General features: G+C 39.3%; 2 protein-coding genes across 9 annotated transcripts in view; both read left to right on the forward strand.

Annotated features, from left to right (window-relative positions):
* PAIP1 (poly(A) binding protein interacting protein 1) overlaps window positions 1–6,794 on the forward strand; it is a 30,845-nt gene extending 24,051 nt beyond the window's left edge. For all 4 annotated transcript variants that reach the window (XM_045903731.3, XM_045903715.3, XM_045903723.3 and 1 more), the window contains exons 9-11: window positions 90–144; window positions 4,028–4,121; window positions 6,512–6,794. In XM_045903731.3, the coding sequence (XP_045759687.1) occupies window positions 90–144; window positions 4,028–4,121; window positions 6,512–6,605 (243 nt within the window). In that variant the 3' untranslated portion in view covers window positions 6,606–6,794. The remainder of the gene's footprint in view (window positions 1–89; window positions 145–4,027; window positions 4,122–6,511) is intronic.
* A 5,550-nt stretch (window positions 6,795–12,344) lies between these two features.
* Window positions 12,345–16,244, forward strand: part of CUNH5orf34 (chromosome unknown C5orf34 homolog) — a 37,790-nt gene continuing 33,890 nt past the window's right edge. For 2 of the 5 annotated variants that reach the window (XR_010413287.1, XM_064596709.1), the window contains exon 1: window positions 12,347–12,990. The gene's annotated coding sequence lies outside the window, so the exon portion shown is untranslated. Of the gene's footprint in view, window positions 13,020–16,244 lie in introns of all 5 variants that reach the window. The other 3 variants (XM_064596711.1, XM_045903746.3, XM_064596710.1) reach the window with 3 other exon arrangements.

The raw sequence follows: 16,244 nt of genomic DNA on the forward strand, positions 1-16,244 counted from the left end.
GTGACCTCAGCCATGCTTCGTTAATTAATGTGCTTTAAAAAATAAACTCTGAAATGCTTACATATTTGTATCACTTTGATTCATCCTAGAATGAACCAACATTTTATACCTCTGACGGTGTTCCTTTCACTGCGGCCGACCCAGGTAGGCTGTCTCACAGTGCTTTGCCCCCCATTGCTTGGTAAGCTAGTGAGTTACAGAAAACCATACCCTCACGGGTACGAAGCGGTAACTGTTTGAAGCAGGCACATTGTTCTAAGATACAGGGTAAATGTTTGTAAATGTTTATCTCCTATAGAATATTCTTGACAGGGACAACCGCTTTGAACCATTTCAAGTGGAAAGTCTGACTCTGTATATAGTATCTTGTCATCCTGACAGTGGTTTTGGAGGAATCCCTTGATTAAATGCAACCATTTTTGTTTTATATTTTCTCTAATATTTCATTTTTATACTGTAAGCTTTAGGTGGTTAAAATAGAAGGGAAAGATGGTTCTAGTCACTACATAGAGTACAACATTTGTTACTATGGGTTAATACTTGCAGATACTAAGAATTACGGGTTTCATTAATAGTCAGTAGGTCAAAGTTAATTAAAATCTAAATCTCGGCACACTTCCCCTTCCAGAAAAGGGCCATTTATAGAAAGATTTCTTTAATTGTGATAAATGGGACTGCAGTATGAGCAAGAGAAAATTTTCCCAGTTGATAAAAATTATAACCAGCTTATTGTTCGGAATTTTCCCATTTGCTTACTCTGGATAGGAGGCACCTCCTGTTCCTCAGAGGAGGTGGAAAGAAGGACTGCTTAACTTTCAACTTTAAATTATGAAACACTCAGAATATAAAAAGCACGCTGGTTCGTTTTAAATGCCAAATAATACTGCACTCAGAGTACAGCACTGGTTATAGGTCCCTACTTGAGGGTGGTTGGGTGGCTCACACTCCTTACTATAGAGTGCTGTACTCTTTAAGTAGTCCTTGTGCACATGCAGGAGGTTCTTCAGGGTGAAGAAGTACAGTTGCTACATTGTAGGTTACCTGCATCTTCTACTTCACTAAATGTTGCTAACCAGCTTTCCAGTCTGACTATACCACATGATATGCCCCCAGCAGAACATGAGGATTCCTGTTTCTCATCCATGGCAACACTTATTACCAGACCTTATTGTTGTCAGTTAGATTGTACCAAATTGTAAACTTTCATTTCCTTACTAGTGATAATGAATTTCTTTTCATGTTTCTATTGACAGTTGTTTTCTTTTTAAGAATTTTTTTTTTTTTTTTTTTTAAGAATTGCCTATTTGTGTTCTTTGCCCATACTTGTCTTGGATCGTTTGTTTCTTAACTGATTTGTAATTCCTTACATAGCCCAGAAAGTGACTCTGAGGTTCTCCCAGTATATGCTGTCTTTCCATTATGTTTGTCTTATCCTATAGAAGCTTCGAGTTTTCATGTCACTGTATCTGTCTTGTTCCTGCTCTCGGTGGCTAAGGTTTCCTTATTACCATCAAATTCCATTTTCTTCTAAAAGTCTTTGTTGCTTTTTCATATTGAGGTCTTTAATCCATCTGGCTAATCTTTATGTGATAGATATAGTAGGACTTAAATATTCCATGTTCTCTTGTCTCAGCAACTGGTGTTGAGTTACCCATTCTCTCTCCTCAGTAAAATGCAGTCCCTCTGATGTGTACCGTGTCCGTCCTCTCTAACTTGTATCTTAGTCTGTGTCTGTGCATGTGGATCTTTTGTCTGTCTTAATACCAATACCACAGTCTTAATTACTACTTTACTTTAAATCTTGCTATGGCTGGTAAGACAGATTTTCTTAGTCTTCAAAGTTACCTTGAATCGTTTTGGTTCTTTGTTCATCTGTGTCTCATTTGTTCAACCTATTTGTTCTTTTGTCTACAGAAATTTTTTTTTTTTTTTTAAAGGAAGTCCATTTCTTTTTTTTTTTTTTTAAGATTTTATTTATTTGACAGAGAGAGACCCAGCGAGAGAGGGAACACAAGCAGGGGGAGTGGGAGAGGGAGAAGCAGGCTTCCTGCCGAGCAGGGAGCCCGATGTGGGGCTCAATCCCAGGACCCTGGGACCATGACCCGAGCCGAAGGCAGACACTTAACGACTGAGCCACCCAGGCGCCCCTGTCTACAGAAATTTCTAAAGATGCTTATTTTTGTTTCACATTTTTGTTCTTTTAATTCTAACCTTGCTGTTATTTTTGAGGATCACATAAAATTTATTTTGATCTTTTTTTTAAATTGCAATCTGATATTTAATGGTCTTAAACTTTTTTTGGAAAGGATTTCAAACTTACAGAAAAGTTACAAAAGTAAAAATTGTACAAATAACACCCATCCACCCATTACCCACATGTACCCTTTGTTAACGTTTATTCTATTTGCTTTATCACTTGTTCTGTCCACACTTTTCTAAACCATTTGAAGTTATACATATTGTGGCCCTTTATGACTGCTCTCATGTTTTAACTGCTTTTTTTTGTTTTTCTTCATGAAAACTCCTTATGGCTTGGGTTGTAGTAACATCTTTTCCTGCCAAGGAGCCACAGGGGTAAAACTGATTTGGAACAAGTTTTTATTTTCTTGTCATAGGGTTTTTTATGTGGGTAGTAGAAATTTGAGGTCTAGGCCCATTATTACAAATTTTCTGAGGAACCAGTTTCTTCAGAGTACTGTTGTTTCTCCTTCAAACCCAGGAAGAGACCAGCAAGCTTCTTTGCTAGCTCTCTTTGCCACCAGAGTGTTTTCCATTTTGTTTTTTTCCTGGTCCACCTTTTTTTGAGATATCCACCCTTTGAAGGGCCCGGGTTTTTGTAGGTAGAGGTGGGCGTGGGCATGAATTCCATCTCTGTTTCACATGGGCCCAAGACCTTGCTTTCTGAACTTCTGTAGGTTTTTAAATCCAAGCCCCTTTGTTAACTGAGAGCATGTGGTCTGCCAGCCTCCTGGCTGGAGTAGGTATGTATGATTTTCAGTTCCCTTTTTGTTGGTCATCAAGGGACTTGATTTTCTTTTTTCTGAACTCATCTGTGCATTTAAAAGAATGTTTGTCTTATCTGTTACCCCAAGTATTTGTTGCAGAAAGGTTCTGCAGTTAAAATTGTCTCCAAATTGCCAAAATTGGATGTCAAAATATCACCAACCCTTTAAGCTGAAATAAGTTTTATAGAGACTGGCAATCTTGGGGAAAATACGGTCTAATGTAATTATCTTGTTGAAATTTGAGGTAGCTATTGTTCACAAGAAACCAATTTTAAGGTAACTAATTTTAATACACACTGATCTGTTTTATTATTCAGAGATAAGTACTCCATATGGATATGCTAATCTTAAAAGATACTCAGTAACTCTGCCTAAGACAGTTGGCAGATGGAGAGCTATAAAATTACCCGTATTGCCTTGGAAGAACCCAACCAAGGGAAAGTTCGTATAGCTGAAACATTTATCAGATAGCTACCTTCCAGCTGTCTCTGAGGGAAGAAAAGAAAATCCCCTGTGCTCAGAACCTTTGCTAGGTTAGCTAATCTGATTGAGAAACATGGGCCAGTGGCTGTTAGTTGCTAGCCACTAGCTCACTTGACTTCCTCGGGAAAGAGTAAGGGGAACAGAGGCCAGGCTATTTGATTAAAATCCTTCCTTGTGGAAGGAAGAACAGGAATATGGAAGAACATGTTTTTTCCCAACAAGTTATATAGATATATGTTTTGTTTTATGGAAAGAAGCAGCAGAGAGTATAAGCGGCATACACATTGGCTATGGTATATCCACAGTGGCCTTGATTTGCAACATGTAATTAGAGGAATGTTAAGATTTATGAGCACGCAGGTGGCAAAAGCAAGCCAGTTAGAATATAAGTTTTGTAAAAGCTATTAAATATGCAACTGGAAGCTTCCTGCTATTTAAACACTGGCTCTACTTAAATGAAAACTAATATTAAAAGTCATTTTTAGGATAACTGGCCATTTTATGACTTTTGTCAACCTTTTTTTCAATTTTTTTTATAGATTACCAAGAGAAATATCAAGAGTTACTTGAAAGAGAAGACTTTTTTCCAGATTATGAAGAAAATGGGACAGATTTATCAGGGGCTGGTGATCCGTAAGTTCTTCCTAGCTATTAACTTTCTTTGTGATATTTCTGTGGCCATAGTTTGTAGATGGAGTTTAGATTAGAAAAAGGTAGATGAAGAATGCACATTTTGATTTGATGGTGTTGCAATGGTATACATGTATGGCTTACCAAAAATTTTCAGGAAATCATACCAGAAAACATAAACTCTGATTCTGAAAATGTATATATATCTGAAGGGGAAAAACTAAAATAGTGGTATACTCAAGTATAGTTTTGTGAAATAGATTCAGTTCAGCTCTAATACTGTAAGGTCTTAGGCAAATTCTGTGCCTGTTTTTTCCATCTGTAAAGTAGAAATAGTAGACCCTTCCTTGAGTTCCTTTGAGAACTAGGTGAAAATACATACATACTTAGAACCACCTCCTGGCAGACAGTAAAAGACTCAGATCTTAGCTGTTTTAAAGGATGAATTAAGATTAAAGAGAATGCTGATAACTACATTAAGTGTTTGGACTGATGGGAAGGTGTAAGTTATAGTCCCATTCACATCTCTTGATCCCTACCTGCCATTCTTTGTAATAAAAGAAACTTTTGCTACTCGCTTACCATCAGATTGCATTACACTGAGTTATAGAAGAACCAAGAGCTTGTAAGGTTTGGTCCCAGCTCTCTTAACAGTTCATGTGAATTTGGACCAGTTACTCAGGTATTCTTCTAAGTGGAGGAGAGGGAATAAATTAAAACTGACTTAATTTTTTCCTACGTCTCATCTCTCATGTATGTTGTAGGTTAAAAAAGTGAACCACTTTTATTCTCTCCCCCATCTAGTGACATTTATAAGTCTGTTTGAGATCTAATGTTACCATATTTTTTTTACATACTAGTTTAATTAAAAAAAAAAAAAATAGGGTTGTAAGGACTCAAGCCCAATAAGAAAAAGGTTCAGCCCTGCTGGGTATACCACTGGAAGTTCAAGCTGTTCTTGGCATTGAATTTCAGATTGTCCTCTGAAGTTTTGCTTGGTAAATATTACATGCTCTTGCCCTGATACACTTATGGCCATTTCAACACATGGCCTTGTACTAGAAACGGAGGAACAATGACAGAAAGACCCATCAGCAGTTGGTAGGATTGGCAAGATAGTTTTGTCACATATGTAGGTGGAAAGGATTATTGCGGGGTGGGGAGACATACAGACAACATGTTGTAGAGGAAAAGTGTAGAAAAGGGAAAAGATTTGGAGTCAGATTCTGGCTGTGCTACATATTTAACCCACATCTTAGAGTTATTTACTTAACCTCCTTCCAGAGTCTTTTTTTCTTTTATCTCTAAAATGGAGATGATGGGCGCCTGTCTGGTGCAGTCAGTAGAACATGTGACTCTTGATCTTAGGGTTGTGAGTTCAAGCCCCATGTTGGGTGTAGAGATTACTTAAAAAGAATGGAGATGATAGTAGTACCTATCTTTTTAAGATGGCTATGGGTATTCAGTAAGAATATGTATATTAAATCCTTAATGGGCTCTTTAAATTTTCTACCCATACTTAACTGTGGAAAGCTTTGTTTTCCATCATTTTAAACTACCTAATAGTTGGAAAAATTCTGAGATAGATGATCTCGAAGGTAGCTTCTTGTTATGAAAGTGATTCCAGATAAATGGAATGTGACTAAGTTGTCATTTCAAGAATAACATTTCTGATGTTAAGTAGATATAAAATAGGGGAGCCTGGGTGGCTTAGTCAGTTGCCTTCAGCTGAGGTCATGATCCCAGGGTTCTGGGATCGAGCCCTGCATTGGGCTCCTTGCTCAGTAGGGAGCCTGCTTCTCCCTCTCCCTGCCGCTCTCCTTGCTTGTGCTGTCTCTATCAAATAAATAATATCTTAAAAAAAAAAAAAGTAGACATAAAACTTTGCATTATTAGAGGTGAATGGCATATCTGAAATTATGTTCTAACTATAGTGTGATTAAGGTAAGTTTATGAAAATAATATCAATCTTGAGCCCCTAAATTTATATGTCGAGACTTTGAATTCACTTTTAGGTTAGGTTAAGAATTTAACATATGTCGGGCGCCTGACTGCTCAGTCAGAAGAGCATGGGATTCTTGATCTTGGGGTTGTGGGTTTGAGCCCCCCATGGGGTGTAGAGATAACTTAAATTTTTTTTTAACATACGTCTAAAAGTATAACAGAAGCTTAATTTCAAACACAAGAGACTCAGAATCCAGTGTGAAAGGTAACTGCTCAGATTAAGCGTTTGGTTGTCTGAGGACTGATATGTATGTAATTCTGAAAAGTGCTTACATTCTGTAACAGTCTAAGAAAGTTATATCACCATACTTTTTTGTGTGGCTTAGCATCTTAGATATTTCTGAATTGAAAAATGTTAAACTTATGAATCATCTTTACTTCTTTCATAGATACTTGGATGATATTGATGATGAGATGGACCCAGAGATAGAAGAAGCTTATGAAAAGTTTTGTTTGGAATCAGAGCGTAAGCGAAAACAGTAAAGCTAAATTTCAACATAACAGTTTTATAAAGCAGTTTAGGTTATGGTGATTTAGCAGAACACAGGAAAACAGGAAAATGTGTCACACTTATACCAAATTAAGGATGTTGAGTTATGTTACTAATGTATGCAACTTTAATTTTGTTTAACACTATCTGCCAAAATAAACTTTATTCCCTATAACTTAAAATGTGTATATATATATAATAGTTTATTATGTACAGTTAATTCCACTGTTCTGGCTGCAATAAAATCGATTTTGAAATAAATGAAATGTTGAAAGTAAATTTTGCTAGTTGGTTAGAAGCTTAACCTTTAAATTCTACTTTTCTTGAGGGAAAAAGTCTTAGCCTGGAAATATGTATTATTGCAAAATGTAGCATCCTTTTTTAGATGAGTATATAGCTTTCATTTAGTTTTACGTTGTCTCAATGAATTGGGTTTCAAGTATGAATCACAATCATGAAAATCTTTAGCACTAAAGTCTTAGAATATATCATTAACAACTGATTTACATATCCAGATGCTATTTGATACCAAGGGCTTTTAAAATGTCATTAAAAAAAAAACAAAAAAAACAAAACTTAAAACTCCCAACTAAACAACCAGGATTCTTTACTTAGGATTTATTGGAATTGTTCTTCCCCAGCTTACCCCCCAACTTTTCATTACCCAAAAGCCTAGAACATTATTCTGCTTTATTTATATGGCTTTCATTTTTATTTTGTAGCATGAGTTGCATTGACTTTTTTACTAGAGAATTTTACTAGATCTTTGTCACTCAAGTTTTCACCTGCTTTATAATTGATACACCCTGAGGATCACTTTTCTAATACTTTTACTATAATGCAGTACCACCTCAGCCCTATTTAAAAATATTTGTACCTAATGTCAAAAGCCTTTTTCCAGCTAACTAAAAACTTATGTACAAAAGGATTGCTTGTAAATATGCATGTAAATAGTTCTGTTAATAATCCACTGTTTTACATTTGGTACATCTGTGTCTGCTAATACAGTTAGCTTTCTCACTTTTCAGCTTGTTTGTTCAGTCTGGATTAAAGTTAGACTTTGAAAATAAAATTTAAATAGTTTTGTTTTCCTCTTAAGTTTTTGGAGTGGTATCCTGATATTTTAAAGAATTTCTGTTCAACTTTGTCATAAAATTAAGTGTTTGAAATCAAACTATGCTAGAAGATGTCCTATTCAGTGTGTGTTAAGAATTCAGTAACAAGTCTAGTTGGAAAAATTAAATATAAAACATTAACCTTTAGATTCCTTATTGTAAAAGGGAAGGATATATATAATTGGGGTTTTTGGAACTTGTAATAGGATTCTTTTTTTCAAAATGGCTCCTGTAATGTGGTGGATAATTACTTTAATTTGCAGTTCTCCAAAGACTGTGCTCATTGTAAATCTTGGGGGTGAGGGGGAAGGGGTATGGGGAAGAGGGAGTTCATTAGACCAGGGGCCAAGTACATGAAAACTGAATATACTTTAAACTTCTTGTGGTTGCTTTGTGAATAACTATCCAGCTTTGTCCACTAGCTCATTGTCACCAGTCACTGCTGTACTCAGGATCATTATGTGTTCCAGTTACTAGGGCTGTTTAAATAACCACCTAAATTTAATGTCTTCAAACAATAAGCATTTTATTATGCTCATGAGTTCTGTGGTTTAGGGATTTGGACAGGGCATGGCTTTTTTCTATTCTGCAGTGTTTGCAGCCTCAGCTGGGAAAACTAAGGACTGGAGGTGATTCAAATGGCCAGGAGCTGTAATCATCTGAAGTCTTCTTCACTCACATGGCTGACTGGGCCGAGATGACTTGAAGCTATCACTTGGCAAGACCCACCTACACATGGCCTGTCCATGTGGCCTGGACTTTTCACAAACATGGCAGCTGGATTTTGGAGGGGGCATTGTGGAAGACTCAGGAAGAAGCTGCATTTGGAAGCTGCACACAGCATTAACTTCCATTACAGTCTTAGTTCTGAGTCACTAAAGACATATCAAATAGGAGGCCATCAGGAAATGTGTGGATATGTTTTAAAACTGCAACGGTATATCCCGAAAGGAAGAGCCAGCCCTGTGCTACTATTGTTGGCCGTATCTTCAACAGAAACATGGGTCCTAAGTCTCTTGTAAGGATTAATAGTACAAGTCTCCAATGAGCAAGAATGCATGGGTGCTAGTGCAGGTCATAGGCCTGTGTTCTGGTAACAAAGTACAAATACTGGTTTGTACAGTATCTGGCACTTGTGTCATCAACTCATACCTTCTGTCTTTATGTTGTCCGTGCCCTTCCAGCCAAAGACTACCAGGAATATACATGTACCTGAACAGGCTGGGCTTCGTACTTTTGCACTAAAGGAGAATACACATATGGGGAACTGGGGGGTGTGTCAGTAAGAGGGTATTAGAACCCATTATAATAGGATTTGTGCTTTGGTTGGATAATTTGGGAGAGGGTCCAAGAAACTGGAGGTTCACCCTAGATTGGAAATTGTCAGAAAAGGGCAACTCCATGATTAGGTATTTCATTAAGTCTTATCTGTAGAAGAACAGATGGATCTGGAGGAAGTTCTCATTTGTTTAGAAAAAAATCAGTCATGTTTAACAAGAGAAGACACGTGGTATGAAAGAGTAAAAACCTGTTCAGGACTGAAGGACTGAAAATCAGTTCTCATGGGGGGTGGGGAGGTGTACCCTTGCTGTTTTTCTGGTTGGGAGGATAGACACAGATAAAGCCAGCTAGAAAGTTAACAGGACACATTTTTCCCAAAGCCATGCAATTATGAACTACCATCATGACCCCTTTGTAGGACTACTGCTTTGTTGTCTTCAGACCTGCTTTGCTATCCCACCCATCTATTACTGGGGATACCCAATTACTAGACAGCCGTCACCTCATAACCACACCAATCCCTAGTCAATTCCTGCTTCTAATCTTGCTTCAGAAGCAGCATCCAACTCAGAACAGGTATCTCTTCCCTTAGAGTCTCCTCAGATTCCTTCAGCAGGAATCCAAATTTTACCAAAGTGGGTGCCCTCCTTCCTCTTGTGTAGCATGCCATTCGTGTTTTCCCTGGAGTTTCCTCCCTTGCTTACAAGTCAATAAGATTTTGTCAGACTGCAGGCTTTAACCTGGTGGTCTTTGGCTGACTAGACTTTAGTAGATGTAAATAATTTTAGGTCATGTATACTAGGTCATGTATTGTGTCAGCCTGGCAAAACAACCCTGGATGGACCCAACACTTGCTTCAACCAGGCAGCTGGAGGTCCTATTTCTGGTAGGTTTGTACCAGTGTCAACTCATAATCGCCACCTACGCTATCAGCACTGCCAGTAATCCTACTGTGTTTATTACCTTGCTTGTTTCAAACTCCACTGTCTTTGTTTCTCATCCCCATTTAATGACTTGCTTCACAGAAGAAATCAGGCAAATGTACACAAATGCCTCCCATTCATTTCATCCCTCCTCTTGTACTCGGAAGTAGCCCTCCTGTTAAAGGCCAGTTATTCCACATGTGCTTGAATCCCATGCCCTCACTCCCTCATGAACTCTGTTGTTACTTGGTCTGTATTTTTTCTTTTTAAAATCTCTCCATTGGCCCTTTGCACGAGCTGTTGAACGTGTCATTCCTCTCATCGAGAAATCTGGCACTCACGTTTCTGTACAGTTCTATCTGCTTACTAGCCAGATTCTTCAAATGTCCCATATTTGTTTTCCATTTCCTTCCTATTTGCTCTTGAGACCTATAGCTTCTGCTGCCACTATATACAATAGCCCTTGGTAGAGCCACCAATGACATCTATGCCACTAAATCCAGTAGAAATTTGATTCTTTAGCTTGTTCTCTAGGCAATACCTGACAGTATCAAGGGACACCAAAATTGAAAACCTCTAGGCATCTGGAATAGAATAGCCTTCTTTCTGGCTGTTCCTCAGTGTTTGTGGAATTCTCTTCCCTTTAATCTTTATTGGTGTTCCTCAAAGCTCTGTCAACATTTTCTTCTCATGTCACTATATCCTTGGACTATTTAATCCTCTCCTAAAGCTTCAGTTAGCAGCTATCAACATTGACCTCCAGATTTCTTTCTAATCTATTTCTAGACCTTGCTAATGTATTTGCACTAGGAAGACACAAAATTGAAGTCCTGCTATTCCCTAAGTTTTCTTGTGTCCATCTTACTGATGGCACTGCCCCCTATCCACTTACTCCAGTCAGAACTTGAGGAACTGTTAAGTCCTGTTCAGTCATCCCCAAGACTATTGAACTGATGTAAATATTTCTTGGAGCTGTGCTCTCCATCCTTACTGTCTAATCTTGAGTCTGAAATGCCATCTCTCCCATCGCATTTTCAAAAGACTACCAGGCTCCCCACATCTGCTCTTGCATCCTACAATCCATTCTTCACTCAGACATTCCAGGGATCTTTCTAAAATACAAATAGCATCACAAAACCCCTTAGTAGTAGACAGTTTGCAGATAGGAGGTTCTTAGTCATTAGGAAAAAGGTGGGAGCAGGATAGGACCTAAGTTAACAGTGTGTAATAGAAATTGATGTTACTGATCAATGAAAACAGGGCATCTGAGGGTGACTTTATGACACTCTACGTAAGATTGAGGTCAGTTTGCTTATCAGACTTTCAAAAATGGAGATGAATTTAACGAGTTAGATTTATTCCCATTCCTTGGTGCTGCCACCTTTGCTTAAAAAGCCCTTGATTATCAACAACAGCCATATTATGGAGAGAGCCCAAACATCCATCGACTGATGGGTGGATAAAAAAGATGTGGTATGTATATACAACGTAATGTTACTCAGCCATCAAAAAGAATGAAATCTTGCCATTTGCAATGATGTGGTTGGAGCTAGAGTGTATTATGCTAAGTGAAATAAGTCAGAGAAAAACATTACCATATATGTGAAATTTAAGACAGAAAACAGATGAACATATGGGAAGTGGGAATAGAAAAAAAGGAGAGAGAGACAAACAAGCCCTAAGAGACTCTTAAGGATAGAGAACGAATTGAGGGTTGATGGAGGGAGGTGGGTGGGGGATGGGCTAGATGGGTGATGGTTATTAAAGAGGGCAGGGGTGTTGTATGTAAGTGATGAATCACCGAATTCTACTCCAGAACCAATATTGCACTGTTAAGTAAAATTTACAAAAAAAGCCCTTGTAATAGTTTACCATCGCTTTTAAGATAAAGTCCATCATTCATAAATCCATAATGATCTGGCCCTTGCCTATCTCTAAGTCCCCATTCAGGCTTCTTGCTCCTAAAAGCCTCTCTCTCCTTTTTAATCATTCTTAAATCAAACTGGCCTTTCGAAGGGGGCAAGATCTTTCCTTTGGGCCTCAGGGCCTTAACACAGGCTGTTAGCTCTGCTTGAAACACTTTTTCCACATTGTACTTGGCTAACATACTTACCCTTTGGATTTCAGTGGAAATACTTCCTCAGTCTCAGGTCTGTCCACTACATGCTCTCACAGACCTCTGTATTTTAGTTTAGGAATATTTAACCACTACTGTGACGAAATTACTTTCTACTCCTTTCTTTCCAGTTAATCTCCAGCCCCCATCCTCGACCCTGGGTCTCATTCCCTGCTTTATCCCCAGGGTGCCCAGCACATAGTAAGTTCCCCATAAATACTTACAATAAATTTAGCAGCCACGCTACTTGCTATTTTAGAAAAAAAGTGCAGATACACAGTTGATACCAAATTAGGAAAAGAAGAGGTCTCTATCTTTGTCCAAGTTTTTGTTTGTTTTTTTTTACAGCTTTATTAAGGTATAATTGTTGTTTAGATTATTTAAACATGCATTACTCCACTAACAGCTCTTGGCTGAACTGCCTGACAAGGACGAATCACAGCTAGGTCCGACCGGTCCCAACCTGAATATCAAGTAAAGATCAAGAAGGAAGCAACCGCATTCAGGACAGGGAAAGCCCGCCTCCCTTACTTCCGGTCCCGCCCTTCTCTAGGAGCGCGACGGAGATTGGCCCCCGGAGCGGAGGGCGCGGACTGGGCGGGACTTCCGGTCTTTTTCCGGAGAGGAAAGACGCTTCCCCCGGTTGCGGGAAGATTTGAATTGCTGTTGATTTCCTGTGTTTTCTTTGCGGGTTCATAGTTGGCGCTGCCGCCCTTTTCCCGCTACCCTGACACGACGGACGTCTCGTCCAGAGCACTCTCTCTGTGACCTTATTCCTCTGCGGCTGTGATTGTTTTCTCTCATCAAGAAACATCACCGTTGGTAATTTGTCAAATTCAAGAAATATCCCTGGAGAAGCGGTCGTGGGCAGGCTTCAAGCATTTTGGCAAATTAAAGGGGCCTTTGGCCTCATTTCTAGGAATTTTCATCTCAGAACTGCCGTGTGAGTCCCAGACGTTGGTTATTGTTTTGGTGAGGCTTTTTCTGTAACTAGATACTGCCATTTGGAAGAATGAGGTCCCATTGATGTCAAGTACAGACTTGTGGCTTTTGATCGTTAAACACTCTGACGTAATGTACTGGGTGGTGAAAACAAACAGGAATAAGACAGTAGAGATGAGGCTGAAATGTAGGTTGGAGCCGGATTATGTTTTTTTAGTAATATGCCGGGAACTTTAGATACTCCACTGTTTCTTGTGTCTGCTTGTTATTTAAATAAATGATTATATCTCTGTAACCTTTTTAAAATTTTTTTTAAAAAGATTTTATTTATTTGACAGAGAGAGAGAGCACAGGCAGGGGGAGTGGCAGGCAGAGGGAGAAGCAGGCTCCCCGCTGAGCAGGGAGCCCGACGCGGGGCTCAATCCCAGGACCCCGGGATCGTGACCCGAGCCGAAGGCAGTTACTTAACCAACTGGGCCACCCAGGCTCCCCACTTTTTTTTTTTAATTAAAAACTTGGCCAAACATAGAGACATTTTCCTAATTGGCAATCAGAAAATACAAGTTTTCCGACCTGTTTTTTTTTTTTTCCTGAAATAGCAAGTAGATATCTGAGATTTATATGTATATGTGTGTGTGTATGCAGTATAAATACATTTATTGCTATGAATATTTATTGCTTGTGACATGAACAAGCACGTAAACAAGTGATGTAAAGTGGTTGGTATTGTCCGGATTGTGGAAAGTTACCTATAACAGCAATACTGGAAATGGAGAGGGAAGAAACTGAAGAAGGTCCTAGATAGTGGCAGAAATGGAGGAGTGAGTTGCTGGACTGAAATGGAAAAGGAGCCAGGTTCATAAAAGAAACCTACCAAGTCAACAAGACATGTTACAGGGGAGTAGAGAGAAACAAAGTGAAAAGTCAAATATTGCTAATATTGAGATGCCATTAACTCACATTGCAAATTCAGGAGGAGCAGGAATTTTGAAATTCACTTACTCATTCTTTCATCATTAACTAAATATCTATTGCACCCTTATTATTTGCTAAGTATTGTTTTAAATGCCAGGGATACTACTGTGAATAAGACAGATGAGGTCTCTGGTCTGATTGAGTTTATATCCCAGTGGAAAAAGATAAAAAGCAGGGAAAGGAATAGAATCAGTTTTGATAGTGATAGATCCTATGAGTAAAAAAGATGAAATGGATAAAAAGTGATTGGGAGGGACGCCTGGGTGGCTCAGTCGGTTAAACGTCTGCCTTCCGCTCAGGTCATGATCCCAGGGTCCTTGGATCAAGTCCCGCATCCGGCTCCCTGCTCCATGGGAAACCTGCTTCTCCCTCTCCCACTCCTCCTGCTTGTGCGCTCTCTCCCCCGACCCCTCTCTCTCTGACAAAAAAAAAAAAAAAAGTGATTGGGAGGTGGTTGGGAACAACTTTAATTGAGTTGAACAAGTCAGGCCTTTGAGGAAGTGATATTTAAGCTTAAAAGACAAAGAGCCAGCCATGTGATAAGCCAGGGAAAGGACATGCTAGGCAGAAAGAACAGTGCAAAGGGTCTGAGATAGGAAACAGCTTGTTTTAAAAACATTAAAAAGGCCACTGTAGGGGCGCCTGGGTGGCTCAGTTGGTTAAGCGACTGCCTTCGGCTCAGATCATGATCCTGGAGTCCCGGGATCGAGTCCCGCATCGGGCTCCCTGCTCGGCAGGCAGTCTGCTTCTCCCTCTGACCTTCCTCCTTCTCATGCTCTCTGTCTCTCATTCTCTCTCTCTCAAATAAATAAATAAAATCTTTAAAAAAAAAAAAAAAGCCACTGTAGCTAAAGTGTCCTGAACAAGAGAAGAGAGATAGAAGATGACATTTGGAGGGGAAGATGAGGCCAGATTGTGTGGCTGTTATAGGTCTTGGTTTGGAATTTTATTTAAGTGCAAAATGGTAGATTGTGAGCCAGGATGTGATAGATCTCATTTTTATTTTAAAAGATCCCTCTGGCTACTGTGTGTAGACTGGACTTGAGGGAGGTAAGAGTGAAAGTGAAATGAGGAGATGTTACAGAAGTCTGCTTTGGTGGGAGTGACAATGTTCCATTTTAGTTATGTTAATTGAGTTTGATTTATCTGTGGGACAAGGACATGAAGAGAGGTCTAGCAGGCAGCTTAAAGTTCTGGGGAGAGGTCAGGTGGATTTGGAAGTTTTCTAGAGAGGGGAATTAATAAAATTGTGTGAATCTGCTCAGGAGAGACCATATGGCTTAACGTGTACTTATATTCTGACATATTTTACAGAGGATTATAGGCCAGTCATATGTAGCTGATTACATACATTGTAAGGGCGTAAGATTTTTTTTAAAAAGAGAGAGTGGGCATAAAAGCAACATGAGTGGTTATAGTAAGAGATGATATGGGACTAAGGTCAGGTCTTAAATCCTTGATTTAAGAGAATGGTGAAAGGAATGATTAAACTAAAAACAGAGGTAGGGGTCCCTGTTTGGCTTAGTCAGTAGAGCATGTGACTCCTAATCTCAGGATCATGAGTTCAAGCCCCACGTTGGGTGTGGAGTCCACTTAAAATTTAAAAAATTAAAATAAAAATAGAGGTAGATGTAGTGGGAGAAACCATGGCACTCCCTCCTTTTTTAAAAAAATAAAAGGCAGAGGAAAAGAGAGTTTGGTGCAGGGGAAGGTGGACAGCACTATCACAGAGTGAGCAGTTTAGTAGGATGAAGACTGAAGTTACTGTGTGTGGGAAGACATTGGTGACCGTTGTGAAACAATTTCAGTAGAAAGGTGGAGAAAGGCTGGATTGCAATGGACTGAAGACGGATGGGAGAGAAAGTGGACAATGAGTGGATATTATACTGGAGAAGTTTTTTGGTAGGCAAAAAGAGTAAACTGAGGAGGGGCGCCTGGGTGGCTCAGATGGTTAAGCATCTGCCTTCAGCTCAGGTCATGATCCCAGGGTCCTGGGATCGAGCCCCGCATTGGGCTCCTGGCTCGGCGAGGAGCCTGCTTCTCCTTCTCCCTCTGCCTCTCTCCCTGCTCATGCTTTCTCTCTCTCTCTGTATCTCTGTGTCTCAAATGAATAAATAAAATCTTTAAAAAAAAAAAAAGAGTAAACTGAGGAAAGTTACTTTTTTCTGTCAGGTGAAAGTTGACCACCTGAGTAGTAGGAGATAATGCCCTAGAAGAGGATGGGCTAGTGTTTAGAAAGGAAAGTCTTAAAAAGGATGATGTCCTCGGGGCACCTGGATG

The sequence above is a fragment of the Mirounga angustirostris genome, unplaced genomic scaffold, assembly GCF_029215605.1.
Source record: "Mirounga angustirostris isolate CCGP_5_RB_7025 unplaced genomic scaffold, mMirAng1.0.hap1 SCAF_7, whole genome shotgun sequence".
Classification (NCBI taxonomy): domain Eukaryota; kingdom Metazoa; phylum Chordata; class Mammalia; order Carnivora; family Phocidae; genus Mirounga; species Mirounga angustirostris.